The sequence below is a fragment of the Canis lupus genome, chromosome 28 (assembly GCF_048164855.1).
Source record: "Canis lupus baileyi chromosome 28, mCanLup2.hap1, whole genome shotgun sequence".
NCBI classification, from domain to species: Eukaryota; Metazoa; Chordata; class Mammalia; order Carnivora; family Canidae; genus Canis; species Canis lupus.
This window is the reverse complement of record NC_132865.1, coordinates 24320382-24339877: the sequence shown is the minus strand read 5'-3', so window position 1 is coordinate 24339877 and position 19496 is coordinate 24320382. Positions and strand designations below refer to the sequence as shown.

The following is a 19496-nucleotide window of genomic DNA, read 5'->3' as shown; positions in this document are numbered from 1 at the left end:
GGTTCCTTTGGGGCCACAGCAGGTTATTTGAATGATCAAATGTTAACTGGCATTTTGATGATGGATAGCAAAATATAATTAAACACAATTGTGAAGTGAATACAAGAAAAAAATCGATAATGTAAATTCTATCACACTTCAGGAGTGCAATTCAGTTTGTCATCTGACCTAGGAAAAGTATAAACTTTAAAGTAATGCAGACCTGAAAGCATCTACTTAGAGGCCACTTCCTCTTATTTATTTAAATAAGATGGCAACTGCTATTTTAATTAAAATATAGAATGATTTAGGACATGATAGGATTAAGAAATAGTTACATCACTTGGGACCCTAATGAAATGAAAGGTGTTCTTTGGTTTGATTCAAAAAAGCATTGACTGTATTAAATATATGTGTTAGGAAGAACATTTAAATGATTTGTATAGTGATAGATGATTATTATTCAGAAAACTGTCCATCTGACATTTATTTAAAAATGAAATTTATAGTTTATTTTAATTTATACTTAAGGCATTTAAATAAGATCCTTGGGAAATACATCGTTTTCAAAAAAATATATTTTGGTAAATACATCTTATTTAAAAACACCTTTGGAAGATAAAATTTCAAGCAAGAAAGTCAGTTTGTTAAATAATATAATTACCATTGACTTATTAGTTTCTTTTTTTAAAGATTTTATTTATTTATTCCTGAGAGACACAGAAAGAAGCAGAGACACAGGCAGAGGGAGAAGCAGGCTCCCTTCAGGGAGCCTGATGTGGGACTTGATCCCAGGACCCCAGGATCATGTCCTGAGCTTAAGGCAGATGCTCAACCACTGAGCCACCCAGGTGCCCCAACTTTTTGTAGTTTCTGATGTTGGTTTCCCTTCTCTTTCACATTTTATTATCTTTGAATAAACTGGAAGAATAAATAAGATCGTCAACTCTCCTAAAGCAGGTTTAGGGAATGAACATGCATTTTTAGAAGCACTAATACCTCTGAGGTTTCCTTCCCCTCCTCATTCCAGCAAGATTCCATACAATGGGTTTATAATAGCATTGAGAGCGCTCAAGAAGACCTTCAAAAGTCTAACTCCAAACCCCCTGGAGATGAAGTAGGAGATGCTTTTGACTGCAAAGTAGAAGGTACGTTCCTTCTTTTTCTCTCCATTTGCTTATAGTAGTACCCTTTTTCAGTATGCCTGTGCTAGTCCCAATTATTGAAAACCTGATATGGTCAAACCACTTTCTTAAGATATTTTCACCAAATAGATGTCATGTCAAATTCATAAACAATACTACCTAATGACTAACATGTCATAGTTAGTATACTCTGTTAGGCACTTTATTAAGTATTTTACATGGATTATCTCATAAAGTCACCAAAAAAGGAAATCTCGCAAAAGAATTATTGTCATCATCCTTATTTTATGGAAGAAGAAATTGAGGCTTATTAGACGAAGAGATTTGCCCAAGCTAGTAAGTGATAGAATGAGGATTTAAACCCAGGTTATAATGTGTTTCCTTGTTTTGAGTTTAAATGTTGTATAGACCTTCCTAATCCAGTGTGGTTCACAGACCAGCAGCTGCAGCATCACCTGGAGAGATGCAGAATCGCAGCCCCACCCCAGATCTATTGCAACAGAATCTCTGTTTTAATAAGATCTGATCCGTAAGGGTACTAAAATTTGAAGCCCTCATTTAGAAAGAAAGTCTATGGTCCCTTTGAAACCACTTTCTTGATTCAAGTAACTTTTACTGTATTCTAGCATTAATTGTAATGAAAGAAACAAACTAATAATGTAAAAATGAGAAAGGTCTTTTTTTTTTTGAGAGAGAGAGAGAGAGATCTTTTGATGAGAACCCATAATTTCTGTTTTATCAGTGAAGCAAACCAACAGATTGCTGTATTTGGTGGCTTTACCCAAGGGTAAAGGGATGGAGGCAATTAATTTTATGTTTGTATTTGACAAATACCTTGAATTATTGTTTCGACACTTTTTCACACAAGTCCTTGAATCCTCTCTTACTTTTTCCTGGTATATTTCCATTTTTATTATTGGTGGATAACTCTGGTATCTTTCCATTTATATTATTGGTGGATAACTCTGGACATTTTTATTGTACTATTAGGTTCTTCCAAACCAGCACAGTTACATAATCCCCTAAACACACTGATCATAAGGTGGGTGGTGGGGGACTCAGGAAAAGCTGTGTTCCCTCCACTCCAGGAAGACCACTTGGTAGGAGCCACTAGATAATGGATGGTATTAGAAATATTTCAACCACACTGGAGCACCAAGGTTGTTATGACATATCAACTTCCTTAATTATTTAAACCAGGACAAATCTCAGGACCTTATCTTAAGGACTTTATTCTTCATTTAGAGTTAGCTTTTTTTTGCTCATCATCATTACTGCCACAATGAAAGGGTTGATGAGATGCTCTGATAATTGATTTCTAGCTATTCTGGGACTCAATTATTTTAAAATAAACCATTATTCTGCTTTTGCCTATTTGTATTTACTGTTTCTACCATTCTTTTTTGTTTGTTTCTACCATTCTAAGACTTAACAGTTTTTAGTTAATTAATATTCTATTTTTGCTAATTTAATATTTGCTGTTAGGTTTCTCAGTGGTTTCTTGCTTGAGATTTTAGATGTTTTTATACCAGCTGACTGATTGTAGGCCAAACACCTAGAGGAAGACATTCCAGATAAAAATGTTATAGTGAGGGACACCTGGGTGGCTCAGTAGTTGAGCGTCTGTCTTTGGCTCAGGGCGTGATGCCGGAGTCCAGGAATAGAGTCCCCCATCGGGCTCCCTGCATGGAGCCTGCTTATCCCTCTGCCTGTGTTTCTGCCTCTCTCTCTCTGTGTCTATCATGAATAAATGAATAAAATATTTTTTTAAAAAGAAAATGTTAAAAAAAAAAAGAAAATGTTATAGTGAACAATGACAAATTTTCTCAATGAGCTATCTGTAGAATATGCTGTTTCGGAAAATTCATGCATCTTGTCTGCTGAAAAAAATGATTATTGCATCTCCTTTCTGCTTCTTCAGAATGGCTTTATATATATATTTTTTTCTGGTTTGAACAAGTATTCATTCAATGTTGGAGGCAGTTTTAGGAGCCCTGTCTTAAGTCATGCATGTTTTTTTTTTTAAGATTTATTTATTTATTCATGAGAGACACACAGAGAGAGGCAGAGACCCAGCAGAGGGAGTAGCAGGCTCCCAGAGGGAGCCCGATGTGAGACTCGATCCCCGGACCCCAGGATCACGACCTGAGCCAGAGGCAGACGCTCAACCACTGAGCCACTCCAGTGTCCCGTCATGCATGCTTTTAATTTAAAAAAAATATAAAATTGTAGGTATAATGTTTATAATGGTATAAATAGGCATACATATGGTACATAGATCAAAATGGATGTGCAAGGACTAGTCATGTTAGTGGTGAGATTTGGATCATTCAAACATATGTTTTTTTAAGCGTTCTTGTTTTTACAAAATGTTAACAAGGATATCAGATTTAGTCATCCTTTAAAGAAATCTTTAAAAATTATTCAGAGAGACTCAAATTTTTGAAGAGACTAACAAACCCTTCCTGAATTTGCTGAATTAAAACTGTCTTTGTTCCAGAGGTAATTGACAAGTTTAACACCATGGCCATCATCGACGGGAAGAAGGAGCATGTGAGTCTAACAGTGGATAACGTCCACCTGGAATATGGTGTCGTGTATGAGTATGACAGCACAGCTGGGATAAAGTGTAACGTGGTGGAGAAGATGATTGAGCCCAAAGGTTTCTTCAGCCTCACTGCCAAGGTATGAGTGATCCTGGGAAAACTGAGGATTTTGTTCTAAATAAAGTAACTGACATCCTCTCCCTCCTCTACTTTAAAAAATGTAAGTAGCTGTATATGCTTCAGCTGTCAGCTCATTCAACTTTCTTTTCTTTTTTTTTTCCCCATTACTCGGTAATGCGTACAACCTTCCCTTTTATTGATCTCTTTTGGAGTACAGTGCGAAGTTAGATGGGACTCTTGCCCAGGCAAATGTTAGTTGATTTGGCAAAGGCTTCTCTGCATTTAGTTAAGTTTGCTACATCTGTTGATTCAGTATCATGAATACCTTTCAGATGGTTTTTGTGACAGGTGGTGCTTTTTTAAATGTAGATAATCCTCTGAAAAGTATTTGAAGTCATGAAATGTATTATAAGAAACTTCAAATGCTGCAAGTCTCATGTTTATTTCATAAAATTTCACAAAGCTTCAAGATCCATTTATGAATAGACCCTCAGACATTTATATAATTTTTAGTTAGGAAGGAGATCACCCTTTGTCTTTAGACTAAACCAAGATACAAGGGGAGGAGGGGCGTTTTCATCCAAATAGATGAAACATGTGGTAAGTGACCCAGTGCTTGCTTTTCATGATCCTTTCACCAGGTAAATCAATAAAACCTCCTATTGGACCCTCCTCAGGTCTGAGTTTTAGTATTTTATCTGCTCTTCTATCACCCTGTGAGGATTCAGGTATTATAAGTAAGAAATATGACATATAGCTTCACTACTTTTATTTTTTCATGTTAATCTTTGTTTCATATATGTGTGGTTGAGATAGATTTAGCATTTATAGCATGTATTTTTTAAGATTTTAGTGGGAGAAAATAAGATAGAAACCCAAATGCACTATTTCAAAATTAATTATCTTATGGTTTTGTTTTATATTCTGAAAGTCAACCTCAAAAAATTCCATCTTTCTGATGATGTTCCACCACTATGTATCTTTCGATATAGAATCTGTATTTTCAAGACGCACCCTTCCCAACTATATTATATTTTTAAGGCAATCCAGATAAGCGTTTAGAACCAGGATATTATCATCTTTTTCTAGTTATGTCAAATTTGCAAAGTTACACGAGTTATTCTTATATCACAACGGATAAGTACTGCAAATATTTCCATTTTACACATGAAGAAAATAAAAGAAATTAAGAAATTTAACCAAGATCACACTGCTGTTCATAAACTGAGCTCTACTTTCTAGAGTAGTGATTAAACAAAAAACTCACACTTTATATTCTGCAAGATAGGGAGGTAGAGGTGGTGAGGGAGCTCAAATAAACATAGCATCTATACATTGTATCTCGCATACAATATAAGATGTATTATATTACAAATTATTATACATGTATTATATATTATAAAAATGTCAGGTAAGGGTATAATCAATCCTTGCAATCTTTGAACAGTCATAAACATGACACATAATTAATTCTCAATTCATTGGAAATTCTCCATGATCAATAGTGTGTATACACACAAGCATACACAAATGCTATCTTACAATTGATTCAAATAGCCAAAGGGATTTATTAATTGAACACATCATATGGATGCTTTTGTCAGATAGAGCTCAGACACTGCAACTATCATTGATTTTACTTTAGCAGGAGAATTTCTTATTTATTCATTTCGTCAACAAATATATGCTATATGCATTCTCTGTACTAGGCTCTCAGTAGAAAATAAGGATGCCATTCGATTGGTTTTCCTTACTTACCCTTTGTTGTTCTACTAAGAAATTGAGAAAAAAAAAATGTTCTGAGTGACTGACTAAAATATAGGCAATGTGTTACCACATCAGAGCATCCTGATTTATCCAGCAGGGAGTCTTTGAAGTCCACTCACTTCCCTCAGGCAACCTTTTATAGCTGGCAGAAAGCAAAACATGAGAGCCCAAACTACGCAAGTCCATCACTTCACTGTGAGGGTTTTATTGAACATGGAAATCCCAGGCAGCTAAGAGAAGTGTGCTAGGGAGAGTCACTCTGTTCTAGAATTGTGAAAATTTTATTTGGCTAATTTTGAAGGTTTTCTTTTCTTGTTCTGTGTGCGTGTGTGTGTGTGTGTATGTGTTTGTATTACTACAGATTCTTGAAGCCCTGGCTAAAAGTGATGATTATTTTGTACAAAACTGCACCAGCCTTAACTCTTTAAATGAAGTGATTCCTACTGACCTTCAGAGTAAATTCAGTGCCATTTGCAGTGAAAAAATTGAGCACATATGTCAGAGAATATCCAGTTATAAAAAGGTAAAAAGTTTTATGAATATATTTTACATGTAATTATTATTCAAATTATTTAAATGTCCAATTTAATTCAATACATAATATTTTCATTGCTTATTTATGTACCAGTTTATTGAAATAATAACATAACATTTTAGAGTTTTTTGAATATCTTTACATCTATTAACCTCATTTGATCTTTGTAAACCTGAAAGCTAGGTCATTATTCCACATTTTCCAAATATAATAACTGAGGCCTAAAGCATTAAATTACTTAGTAGCAAAAGATAGAGTTGGGATGGAAATCCAGGCCACCTAATTATGAAGTCAATAGTTTTTTTCCTTTTCTCTCAACAGAGGGAATAGAACTTTCAATCAGAAAATACACAGTACACAGTCTGTTTGAAATTGATTGATTAATACATTTATTTGACATATTTATTGAGCACATTTTATATGCCAAGTACTGTTCTTGGTGTCTTGGTGCTAGGAATATGACAATAAAAGAGAGAAGATCTTTCCTCTCAGGGTACTTATATTTGAGTGAGGGATGCAGCAAAGAAGAAGTAAATCTCTACAGAGGCCCCAAAGCAAAAAAAAAAAAAAAAAAAGGGCAACAAAACAAAAACCAGGGTGGCAGAGCGAATATGGCTGGCTTAGGCAGGCACAGTGTTAAAAGCTACGGAAGCTTTTTATCTTTTGGAACTTTGGAAGGAGTTTGGATTTTCTTCTCACATCAATGGAAGCAATTGGAAGCTTATAATCGAGGATGACTTCATTGGTTTAAGTTTTTAAAAGATGGTGCTGGGTCTTCTGTAGGAATGGATTTCAAGGTGTAAGAATGGAGGCCTAGAGACGAAGAGGAAACTATTGCGATAGTCCCAGTGAATGATGGTGGTAGCCTGGCCTATGGTGAAGATGGGGGAGACAGAGAAAATTAGATGGATTTGAAGATACAATTTAGACATAGAATTAGTAGAAATTGATCTCTAAAATACATGTATAGTAAGTTTTTTTTCTATTATATCAATAGGAGACTAGCTAATTAAATTATTTCCCTTAAAATGAGGTTGGTTGTTTAAAATTTAATACAGCCATACTAGGAAATATTTATCTCAGTTTTTATGAATGTGAGTTAATTGTGTATGTTTTATGTTCCTGATGTACTAAGTCAAGGATAAGCCTAGATGTGTCCAGATATGGCTGTATGAGAATAGGGAAATGCAAAAATGAATACTTAACCATTGGTTACCTCAGGTTGAGTGCGGACAAGGAGAAGAGAGGTCACCATGGTTTTAAGACTTCTAAAAATGTTTAGCTTATGAAGTTGAATATGTATTGCTATTTTAATTCTTTATAAGTCCATTCACATGAAGAAAAATGATCCTCAAGATCACTGCTTAACTGTCACATCTGTTAATCCTCTTTCCTTGATTGCTAAGGTCAGTTCACCTATTTGAGTTTGGGAAAGATGCCATGAATATGCCTTGTTGAAGCTGAAGAACAGAAGGTTCTCTTTTTACTTCTCCCTTCTGCATAAGATAGGACAGTGCTTTGAAGTAGAAGGTCTAAACAAATGCAAATTTATATTCCCCTTTGAGCACATTTTGAAAAGAGAATCATTCTACTTCAGAAATGGATCTGTTTAAAGTATGATAGGGGTTCAGGCAGATTCCGATTGTCAAAGTTGTCAGTGTTGGAGGGGTCATTTCTTATATTTTTCCATTCATACAAAAGTAGTAGAAATAGCTTAAAGAAATATACATTAAAAAAGTAAACTATAGGGGCCCCTGGGTGGTTCAGTAGTTGAGCTTCTGCCTTTGGCTCTGGTCCTGGGATCGAGTCCCCCATCGAGCTCTCCTCAGGGAGCCAGCTTCTCCCTCTGCCTATGACTTTGCCTCTCTTTCTGCTCTCATGAATAAATAAATAATATCTTTAAAAAATGTAAACTATATAAGTAAAAACAAAACATTAGGATGAAGGTATATTAGATAGGCTATTGATTCAGCTGCTTTAATAAGGACCAAAATAACACGAGCTTATAACTGAAAGCTTATTTTTCGCTTACATGAAAGTTCAGCTGGACTGGAGTCCAGTGGGGTGGGGTTTGATGATCTTCTAGGGCTCCTTCTGTATTTTTACTGTCTCGTCTAAGACATTGCCCTCTTCTACAAGGTCAAAGTCGGCTCATCAGCACCATGCCAAATTATATTCCCTCAGAAGAGAAAAGAGGAAGTGGAGAGTAAAGAGTTTCTTGTTTGAGGGCATGACCCAGAATTTGTACACAGCACTCCTGTTCACATCCGATTTGTCACTTGCTGAAAGAGGCTGAGATATATGTTATCTCAAACTGGGCTTCCATGTACCCAACTATAAAACTCATAGAATTTTATTAATAAAATGAAGAAAGAGAGAACAGATATTAGTGGAAAATGAGCAGGTACATTTGTTTATAGGTAAAGTTATGTTACAGTCGATGGTATAGAAAGACCACCAAGGGGAAAGGGTGATAAGGTCCTCCAACTCCTGAGACTCTAGTTAGTTGCTAAAGTGGAATATTCTATTTGGCCTTCAGTTTCCTGATAACCAAAATAAAAAAAGAAACACAGTCTATTACATATTTATCAGCATTCCTGTGATTTATACATGTTTCTTAAGAGAAGCAAAGCTTTTCTTAGACTGAGTTCCAAAAGAAATCTGTCACACTGAATTTCAAAGAGGTGGCACCAGGAAATGTCAGGGCAGTGCCCGTAAAGCTGTCCCTGAAAAAGAAATAGCAATTTGTTTTATGTGGCATATATTTTTAATACACTCTTTAATGAAACCCGATGAATGAGTCTAAAACTCAACTTCATGGAAGCAAATTTGTTGCAGGATGGGATGGGAAGAACAAGGGAATATTTACTAAATCTGTACCTACTATGTTGTCAACAATAACTTGAGGATGGCTGCCCTCCCACACCTATAATCTGCAGGGGAAGAAAGGTTAAAATATATGAAGTAACTAAAAATACTACTACCTAACCTACTAGGAGGTACCACCATGACTAGTTGAATGTGCTGGCATATCATACCCTGCTCTATATGATGGTGCTCCCTGGAATTATGCAGCACACAACAGTTTATAGCAGCCTGCTACAGTATCAGACATTGCATAAGTATTTTATAGATTTCAGATATTATATAATTTTATCAACACTGTGACGTGACATATCATCTATTTCATTGATGAAATGATTGAAGCTCAGAGTGGTTAAGTAACTTGCCCAAAGGCACACAGCTGAGCACAGCTGTGGAAATTGAACCTTGTTCCCTTTTATCATAAATCTAGTTTTTGTTTGCCTACCTACATTTGATGCTATGCTATACAGCATATGTATTGTTCAAATTCCACTGCTAAATTGCACTATGTAGCTAAACAGTATAGGTCTGACTACAAGGGCAATAGCATTTCAGTAAAAGAGAAATCATCCTGGATGGAATAGTCGGTAAATGCTAGCTGCTCTAAGTTGGAAGGATGTGTCAGAGAGAAGAGAAGTAGAGATGACACTCAAGTAAGGAGAAACCTCTTGAGTGAAGGCAGAGCCACAGAAATGGGACTGATTTTATTGATGAAGAATTGGCATACTGCCTAGACTAGAAAGGAGGATTTGAGTTGGATACCATTAAAAAGAAAACTGGCAAAATCTGATTTTTCTAGTGATATTTTAAAGTGACATAATAATCAGATTTATTTGTAAAAAGGGCAAGTCAGTGGTGACTTGGTCTCATGTAGAAGCACTGGGGATGGAGAGAAAAGAGTCAATTCAAGTGGTGCAGAGGATGTAGACTGTATACAGCTCTATGATGGATTGGTTATGGTGGATGAAGAAGATGTTATACCTTGGTTTTTAACAAAAATGTGATTTGTGATAAACTGAAAAGTGTATCTTGGGGGTAGATTAGAAGCATCAGGGACAGGGTTTTTCCCCAAATGTTAAGGCTTCTCAAAAACACCACCCTGGCAAGTAAAAAGTATCTTCCATTTTCTCAGAAGTAACTAAGAGCCTAGAAAGCTTTTAAAGCAAAGATGGACAGGCTAATGATGGGCAGTGATTTGAGATGGTAAAAATTACATCACTAGATTTGGAAAGCTCTTGTATGTACATTATTGTTTGAGCCTCAAAACAGCCATATGTACTGAATACTCCTACCATCTGCTTCTTTCGCAGGGAGATTAAGAATTTGCTTAAGGTCACTTAGCTGGCAAGTAGCAGACTAGGTATCAGTCCTATGGAATATTGTCTCGCTTATTTTTATTTTTAATTTTAGAAATAAAGATAAACCTATAGTCAATTAGGAGTTAAGCACTTTAAAAGATCCTTTTTCAGCATCTTTTACTGACCGCACACGTATTTAGAATATTTGACTGTCTTTCTCATTAGATGAACAAGGTTAGCAAGAAAATATTTCAGGGATATTTTTTATTTGAACAAAATTCAGATAGCTAAGACAATAATAGCCTTACTAGGTTATGTAAGGTTAGCTCTATTTGTGTATCAAATGCATGTCCACAGAAAATATAGCATTTGTGAATATGTATTTTTAATTTCCACATATTTACTTTTAAACTATTATTAGTAACATATTTTTCTTCCAGATGAAGACTTCAAACACCCCTCTTTTTTGTAAAATAAAATGTATCCATAGAAACTAAAATCTCAAAGAAGCTGGCTTTCCTGTATTTTGACTCTAAAAGTTTTAGGCTTTAAAAATAGAAACAAGTTGATTTCTGCAGTTTCTATAGCCAGGCTGCTGCAATCATAATTGATTTTCTGGCCAGCTGTACAGGCCACAGATGTTTTTTAGCACATGTATGAGAGAAGTTCAGACCTTACTGGAGACCTGAATGAATCCTAAGCAGGCGTTTAATCTTCTTGGGGCAGGATGTGTGGGTGATCCAGACATAAAACTATGCACTGTTTAGAGAAACATTCTTACCCTGAATTGTCCTTAGAACTCTTTTTAATTCTAGATTCATTCTCCATTGGATAATAATTCCATAATTGGGCTTATTTTGTGTATTAATGATACTTCCTCCATATAAACATTTAATGAGCTTTCAAGAGATTGTTCCTGTTTACACAAAAATATAACGTGTAGGAATCCAAAGTCTTACTTTAAATATTCCAAGTACCTTTAGTTATTAGTGCCACATAGTCCCCAAATTGATATATAGATCAGGAAAATTAGGGGTAAAATTTTTTTCCACGTCCTCTTCCCTCACTACAGATTTCTTATAACTCCATGCCACAGGGGTTTCATTCTTAATTGAAATGGGAGACTATCTGCAAAATATAGCAGCTTACCTTTGTATTATTTTCTACGTTTAGTCAAGTGACTATAACTGGATATTAATGTGTTGTCATGGTTAATAATTCATGAATTAACTACCAATGCATTAGAAGCCTGCAGCTCCATTTCTAAGAATTACTTATGTCAATGTACAAATATGCTTTAATGTCATCTAGATTAAAAATCACTATTTCCCTTGATCCCCCATACTCTACCTATTGTTTCATTTCTTGAACTCTGTCCTGAAAAAAGCTCCCCATATGCCATCTATACCTGCTATCTCACTCACCTTTCATTCTTAACACACTCAAGACGGGCTCAAGTACCCCCCCCCCCCCCCCCCATGTAACTAGAATGACTCTTTTTTTTTTTTTTTTAGATTTTATTTATTTATTCATGAGAGACAGAGATGGGGAGAGAGAGAGAGAGAGAGAGAGAGGCAGAGACACAGGCAGAGGGAGAAGCAGGCTCCATGCAGGGAGCCCGAGGTGGGACTCCATCCCAGGTCTCCAGGATCACGCTCTGGCCTGAAGGTGGCACTAAACCTCTGAGCCACCTGAGCTGCCCTGGAATGGCTCTTTTAAGGTCACTGATGACCTATATTTTTTCAAAACTCGTTAACTGTCATCATCATATTCCTTGTTTTAGTGGCATCTATGCAGTTGACCTTGTACCTCTCTTTAGAAATTTTCTACTTTTGCTTGCCTTTTCTGAGAGGCTCAGTCACAGTGATGTCCTATGCTTGTTTCTTCTTTTTTCTCTGACCTCTTCATGAATCAGAACTCAGGATTTGCTCTGTCCCCTTTCCTCCCTCCACGCTTCATCCTGTAGTGATCACATTCAATCTCCTGGCCCATTGTGACCTCTTCATTTGTGTCTAATAGATACCTCAGACTTCACGTGTCCAAAATAAACTCCTGATCCTGCCCTTCTACAGTTGTCATATCTGTTGTCATCTCTACCTTAGGATGAGACCCATCCTGTGCATTGATCAGTCTGAAAAGCTTGCGTGCATTTTTTACTCCTGGCTCCCACATAACCATTCTCTTGGCTCTACCTTCACGACATGCGGCCTTTTCTCATCGCTCCGATTACACATAGCCTAGGGTGACCCAGCATTGTCTCTCCCACAAGTGGTCTTCCTGCTTCCACCCTTGCCCACCAACAGTCTATTCTGAAGGGCTGTGAATCTCAATCACAGTAAGAGCTAAATTGTTCTACAGGTCTCTGAGCTCCTATTTGATCTGTGCCTTCCTTCCTTCTAAGAAGGATCTTCCTTCCTTCTACCCATAATTTCCCCACTCCCATGTTCTTCCCCTTTCCCCTCACTCTCTGCTTTGGCCACACTGGATGTTCATTGAAGCATACTATCCTTGGGGTTTTTACATTGGATGTTCACTCTGCTGGGAAAGCTTTTTCTTCTTGTACCCACATTCCCAACTCTCCCTTCCTTCAAAATTTTGCTTAAATGTCAACCTCTTCAATGAGGGTTACAATTGGCAATGCATTCTTCACCTCACCACTGAAATTCCCAGCCCTCTTTTCCTGCTCCATTTTGTTTTCAACCTACTTATCATCTTCTAGGATAATATAATTGACTTATGTTTATTGTTGGCCTCTCTTCTCACTAGAACGTAACCTCCCAGAAGGCAGAAATCTGTTTCACTCACTGATGTTTCCCAGCATGCCTAGAACAGTGCCTGGTTTAGAAAGCCCTCAATGTGTAATTGTTGGATGGATGAATAAAAGTGGAGTATGTTTGGGCTACATTATCCAAAATAGGTTTAAAGTGCTGTATGTCCCAACTCCCCTTCCCCCACACCCTATACATTTCTTTATCACAAAATCGAAATTTTTGTTTATGGAAAATAGCTTTTTTGGTCTTTCGTTGTGAGCATCTCCAAAGCAGGTTAGTGAACTCAGTGTTGTCTTTGATGTTTCTAAGAAAGATGCCAGGTTCATGTTGGCAGGGCCATTGCTACTGGATGGCCTGACCGCAGCCTGTTCCTATGCATGTGCTACAGTCAAGACAAGAACTGTACCTACCTCATTTTAGATTTGCGTTACAGAAGGGTGTCCCAATTAAATATTAGGACATGCTGTCTAGGAGTACATTTTTTGATCTGTAAAATGTATTCAGCACATTTCCAGGATCCATGACTATGGTCCTTCCTTCATCTCCCCCTTTTCTACTATGTTCATAGGCATTTGTATTTAGGTACATGTTAGAAAGTTAGAGGAAACTGGTCGCACTGGAAAAGGAATCTTATCCCTTCTCTATCTGATCACTCTAGTAACACCTCATCCCATCACTCTGTTCACTTCCTTCTTAGCATTTACCAAATTTTTCATTGTCTGGCTATTATAATTATTATGTAATTGTTACATATGCACATAGTTACAGATATATATATATATATATATGTATACACATACACATACACGTTACATATACTTGTAGTAATATAATTGTTATATATAAGAATATTCTTTTTTTTTTAACCTGAGTCCTCTACTAGACTATGTACTCTATGAGGGCAAGGACTGTATCCCCAGCATTTACTGCAGAGTCTGGGAATAGATGCTTCTCTTTATATGTTTGAATAAATATGTAAAGAGTTAAAATGAAAGAAGGCAGAGGACTGTTAAGTCAGTTGAGCGTCTGCCTTTGGCTCAGGTCATAATGTCAGGGTTCTGGGATCGAGCCCCAAGTTGGGCTCTCTGCTCAGCGGAGAGTCTGCTTCTCTCTCTCTCTCTCCCTCTCCCCTTCCCCTCACTCATGCTCTCTCTCACACTCTTTCTCAAATAAGTAAATAAAAATCTTTTTAAAATAAATAAATAAAATAAAATGGAAAAAGGCAAAAGGAGCATACCTGTCTATTGTGGTCAACGCTATGCCACAATGCTGTGCCTTTCTTTGTGCCATGGGGACTTATCTGAGAGTTTTGTCCTGCAACTACAATGGAAAAGATCTTCTGAGTGCAAGTTTGCATCTGGCCTTAAATTCTAAGTCTTTCCCAGATAAGTCTTCAGGTCACAGTTTCTTTATTATAAAGTAAGAGCATAGACCAGAAAGTCTCTAAATTACTCTCACTCTTTAGGTGTTTCAGATAGTATCACTATACATTATTATCAAATTTGTTAGGAATTTTGTTGACAATTCCCTGCATTTCCACCGCTCTCATTTTGATTCCTACTGTGTGTTGGTACTTGACTGAGCTACATAGCTTCAGACCTGTGATTTGAAGGCACAGTTTCATATACAGGTAACATAGTTCATATTCTAATGATGAGCTTATATTTATAAAATGTGATTTTTGGTATCACATCTTTATTTTTTTAATTTAACCTAGGAAAGTTACACAGTAACCAATGTTAGTCTTAATTTTTAATACTTCAGTGCCCAAATTACTACTCTACTAGTAGAATAAATAAATCTGCTTTCAGTTTTCAAGCAAGAAGACAGCACAGAGATTATTTCATCCATATTCCTCATCTTACTAGGAATGGTAAAAATATAGTGACTTGCCCAGCATCACATCCGTTATAGGCTAAACTAAACATAACTAAAACACACATAGCTTGTGGCTCTTTGTCCTTTGCTTTGAAACTATAATCCAGTTCAACCCTATGAGATGGCTCTTTATGGTGCACAAGGCATGGAATTTATCATCCACTGAGATAGAGATAAGAAACTCATTCATAATTATAAGAAGGGTTATAATATGCTGTAACCTAGCACACAGCCAAGGATATTGGACCTAGATGAAGACATGTAGGCCTGATGATAACTTCATAGGAGCTGAAAAATGCATAGGAGTAAGTTTAGCAATGAGGGAAGAAGAATATTCTAGGCTCACCAAAAAGCCTGTACAAAGACCGAGAATGAGTAGACAGTATGGGAGAGGATCTGAGTGAAGGCAAGAAGGAGCCTAGGGGGCAAGGGAAAGAGAGCTTGAGATAATAACCTAGGTGTAGATCAGACTTTGGGTGGCCATATAGACCACACAACAAGGAATAGATGGGTTTGGATTGCAAAGTTCTAAGTAGTAGATTGGCCATTCTTGGAAGTTGTGTGAATCCCTGGAGTATCACTTTATTTCCAATGGCGTAAAAGCTGAGTCCGCACCAGTCTTCAGACTGATCCTGACCCAACTGCTCAGCAGTGATTCGCAGGAGACACGGGCAGTACTGTTGGTTCTGCCCGTTGTCCTACCCTTCTGGGTCAACACCACCATGCCTTGCTGTCTAACCTGTTCACAGACTCAGGTTTGGACTGGCTTTTGACAATGGTTAGAATAGTCCACTCTTGACCCGGTGGCAGCTACCCACTTCTACCACTTTGCCTCACTTTAAGTGGTGTGTCCCTCTTGTATCCGAGGATGGCAATTTGAGTTCTCTGTCAGACTCTCAGCTGCTAGCAGCCTGGGGATTTGAGTTCTAATAAGTGCTATTGGTCACTTGAATTTGTTTATTTTAGCATCTAACTTGCAATCAGAATTTCAAAAGAATCCTATGCATTGCTGCCTATATTGCTTTACTTTATTAAGAATGTGTGGGTTTTAAAATAATGGTTTAATTTCCAGCAACTTATAATTTATTTCACTTTTCCAGTTGACATGATTTTATTTTTTAATATTTTGTTATGGATGATGGAAGTTAGGAACACTGTGTGTTCAACTGGTTTTTATTTCTTCTTTAATTTACAGTTTTCACGTGTCCTGAAGAATAGAGCCTGGCCCACCTTTAAACAGGCCAAATCTAAAATCTCCCCATTACATAGCAGTGATTTCTGCCCTACCAACTGTCATGTCAACATAATGGAAGTTTCCTATCCCAAAACATCAACCTCCCTGGGAAGTGCATTTGGTGTTCAGCTGGATAGTAGGAAGCATAATTCTCATGATAAAGAAAATAAATCTGAGCAAGGTATGTTAGCTTTTGAAACTTTCTCAAATCATGAAAAGTAATTTAGGCAATTGTTAACTATCCCAGCATCCCTGAAATAGGATAGATTCCTGGTGTATAAACAAGTCTGAATTTTATAAAGACAGGATTCCTCTTATAATCATTTGGATAATTATCCATAAATGTTTATAGAATAAAAAAGGAGTTTTGCAGTTTTATTATTTTTTCCTCTAAGAAGAATGATTGTTCTTGCCTTCATTACATGCATGTTGGGCACTGCTTATCCTGCTGTGAAAACCAGTAGTATGAAATGGCCCTATAACTATAACAAAAATACAGGTGGAGCAGCTTTAGAGATGCACAATGCCATTCCCCACCATCACAGTAGAGCATGAGATTGAAAGATATTTTAATCACAACTCGCTTTAACTCCTGAATTAAATTCAGCACTGGTTTGGCATTTTATTTTATGTAAGCCTATGTCTAGAATGAATTGCACTGGAACATTCCTGTAAGTTAAAGGTTATATATATTATTCTGGAATGATTTTAACTCCTCAGGGAAACTGAGTCCAATGGTGTACATTCAGCACACAATCACAACCATGGCAGCCCCTTCAGGTCTGTCTCTGGGACAACAGGATGGGCATGGGCTCCGGTACTTGTTAAAAGAAGAAGACCTAGAAACCCAAGATATTTATCAGAAACTATTGGGCAAACTTCAGACTGCACTGAAAGAGGTGGAAATGTGTGTTTGTCAAATTGATGAGTAAGTATTTTATTTACTATACTTTTATTTATTTATTTATTTATTTATTTATTTATTTATTTATTTTTATTTACTATATTTTTATTTTTTTATTTTTTTTTTATTTATTTACTATATTTTTAAATGTGCCTAATAAAATAGCTGGAAAACCTGGCTTTTGAATATCCATCACTCTCTTTCATTTTTAGAAAAGTAGGATTTTGTGGGTGTATGTAAATCATATAGATGCTCTTCATTTCAGCACCTTAAAAGTGATATAACATGGCAAATATATAGATATATATTTTAAGGAAGCATTTAATACCAGGGAAGAGAACAACAAAATTCTGTCTATAGAAAGCACAAAGTCTCAATGTGAAAATATTAAATTAAAAAATATGATTGAAAGATTGCCAACTAAGTATACATATTTCCTGGTATCCTTTATATAGCAGAACACAGTATTTGACGTATATACACTCAATAGATGTATATGATAAATATGTAACAAATCTTTAATATACTTGTTGAATGAGTAAATGCAAAATCATGTATCACTAGGACCAATCTTTTTCTGATTGAATTAATGGTTTACTAAACAATAATCGAAACAGCTGTGCCAGTCATTTGGACATTTTTACCAAGAATGGAGAAGAGGTGGAAGTAAATTAAAATGTTTCCAAAGAGGTTGACTCTGATTCTTATTTAAAATTTTGATGGTTGGACAATTGCCTCAACTCTGTGGGATGATTTCCCACATCACGGTGTGTGATTATATATTACAGCTAGTCAAGGCAACTCTGTATAGTCACAAGAACATGGGGGTTTGGGGTAGTTTGGTCTCTCATGTACTAAACAGGATGAAGAATAATAACAAATTACAAGTTTGTGGTGAAAATTGCAAGAATTAATATAAAAAACACCAGCACAGTGCCTAACATTGTGCTTGCTCATCATTCAAAGAGTTGAAATTGGTGAATATATCTGAAGTTGGTAGAATCTGAAAATAGTATAGACACCATTATCCTCTTTTTATTGTACTCTCTTTAAGAAGTTACACATTTAGATTGCTGCCAGATGTGTCTTAATTCCCCCCACATACATCATCCCATACTTCCCTGGATAATTCAGTTTTGACATAAAATATTTAAAACTTATACTAAGCCTTCTTTTGTAATTGGACATTATGCTAATAAAATCTTAATTGGCATAATCTCTTATTTTACACATCTTTGAAATTTGGAGATCAAAATCACCAATTAGATGCATCATATTTCTAAGGCGATCTTTAGATAGTTACTATTTACTATGCTAATTTGTTCTGACATTTTTATGAGTTAATTTAGACTTGAAATTCTGTTTTCCTATTTTTAATACACTAGTTTTTAAAAAATTGTTTATTACATCAGTATATTATATTGTGACTGCCCCATTTACAGATGAATTAAATAGTTTGGGGTTGCTAAGAGAAAAAGTGCCTATTTTTAGGCAACTGTATGATACTTTGGATTGTTTGAGAATGGCCTTGTGACACATAAGTTAATATCTTAGGGCATCATATTTTGTTTTATTTAGTAAATGGAATTTTATTGTATGATATGTTCTATTTTAGAAACCAGTTTTTTTCTCCCTAAAGTATTTAGGAAGTGCACAGAGTAAGAATCTTTATTAATAAGGCAATAAATAGTGGCACTGAATCATGTATCCTAGCTCCCGGAGGGATTTTAGGAGAACATCTGGACCAATCCCACACTGCCAGTTGGACCAAGAGTTATTATTCCTGTTTTTCAGATGAGTCCTTTACCAACAGCAGGATTATTGATGTGCCTGAGCAGATACTACCTCAGAGACCAGGCCTCTAATGCATGACTACTCAGCACTTCCTGGCAGTTGTCCAGACTATGTCTGTCTTTGTTAATTTATTGATTTTTTTAAAGTTTAGCTAATGTAGATATATTTTCAAGAAAACGGTTAGAGCCAAAAAGCTCCCTTTACTTGGCTTAAAATGCTTTATATTTAAAGCATTCATTGAAGAAAGGAGTTAAGCTATTTTTATTAACCAAAACTACTTAAAATAATTACCTATTTTTACTTAAGATTTTCCCACTCTGTTATTCTAAAAGCTTTTCCCCTACTGTGCATGTTTATTAGGAAAATGACATGAAATGCACAAGTGATTTGAGAAACTTCCTTGGTCTTCTCTGTGTGCACCATATAATTTAGTTCTAAATATAAATATGTTCCACATAATTCAATGTGCAATATAATCCCTTTAAAACAGTGCCATTGTCCAAGTGCCTGGATTCCCTATTGCCCCATTCAGAGATGCTGCAGTGCAGTCGAGCTTGACAAATTATTTAAAAAGCTAGTTACCAAACAATTTTCTCACCATGTAGTAATTATTCTTGGTCAGACATATATGCCTGTGCAGAGTGGAGAAGCAGATCTCAG

At 36.1% G+C, this 19496-nt stretch overlaps 1 protein-coding gene across 1 annotated transcript in view; it reads left to right on the top strand.

Moving 5' to 3' along the window:
* PREX2 (phosphatidylinositol-3,4,5-trisphosphate dependent Rac exchange factor 2) overlaps positions 1-19496 on the top strand; it is a 283911-nt gene that overhangs the window by 155255 nt on the left and 109160 nt on the right. Inside the window, exons 21-25 of the mRNA XM_072804340.1 lie at positions 1010-1127; positions 3625-3809; positions 5919-6080; positions 16100-16319; positions 16859-17066. Of these exons, the coding sequence (XP_072660441.1) occupies positions 1010-1127; positions 3625-3809; positions 5919-6080; positions 16100-16319; positions 16859-17066 (893 nt within the window). The remainder of the gene's footprint in view (positions 1-1009; positions 1128-3624; positions 3810-5918; positions 6081-16099; positions 16320-16858; positions 17067-19496) is intronic.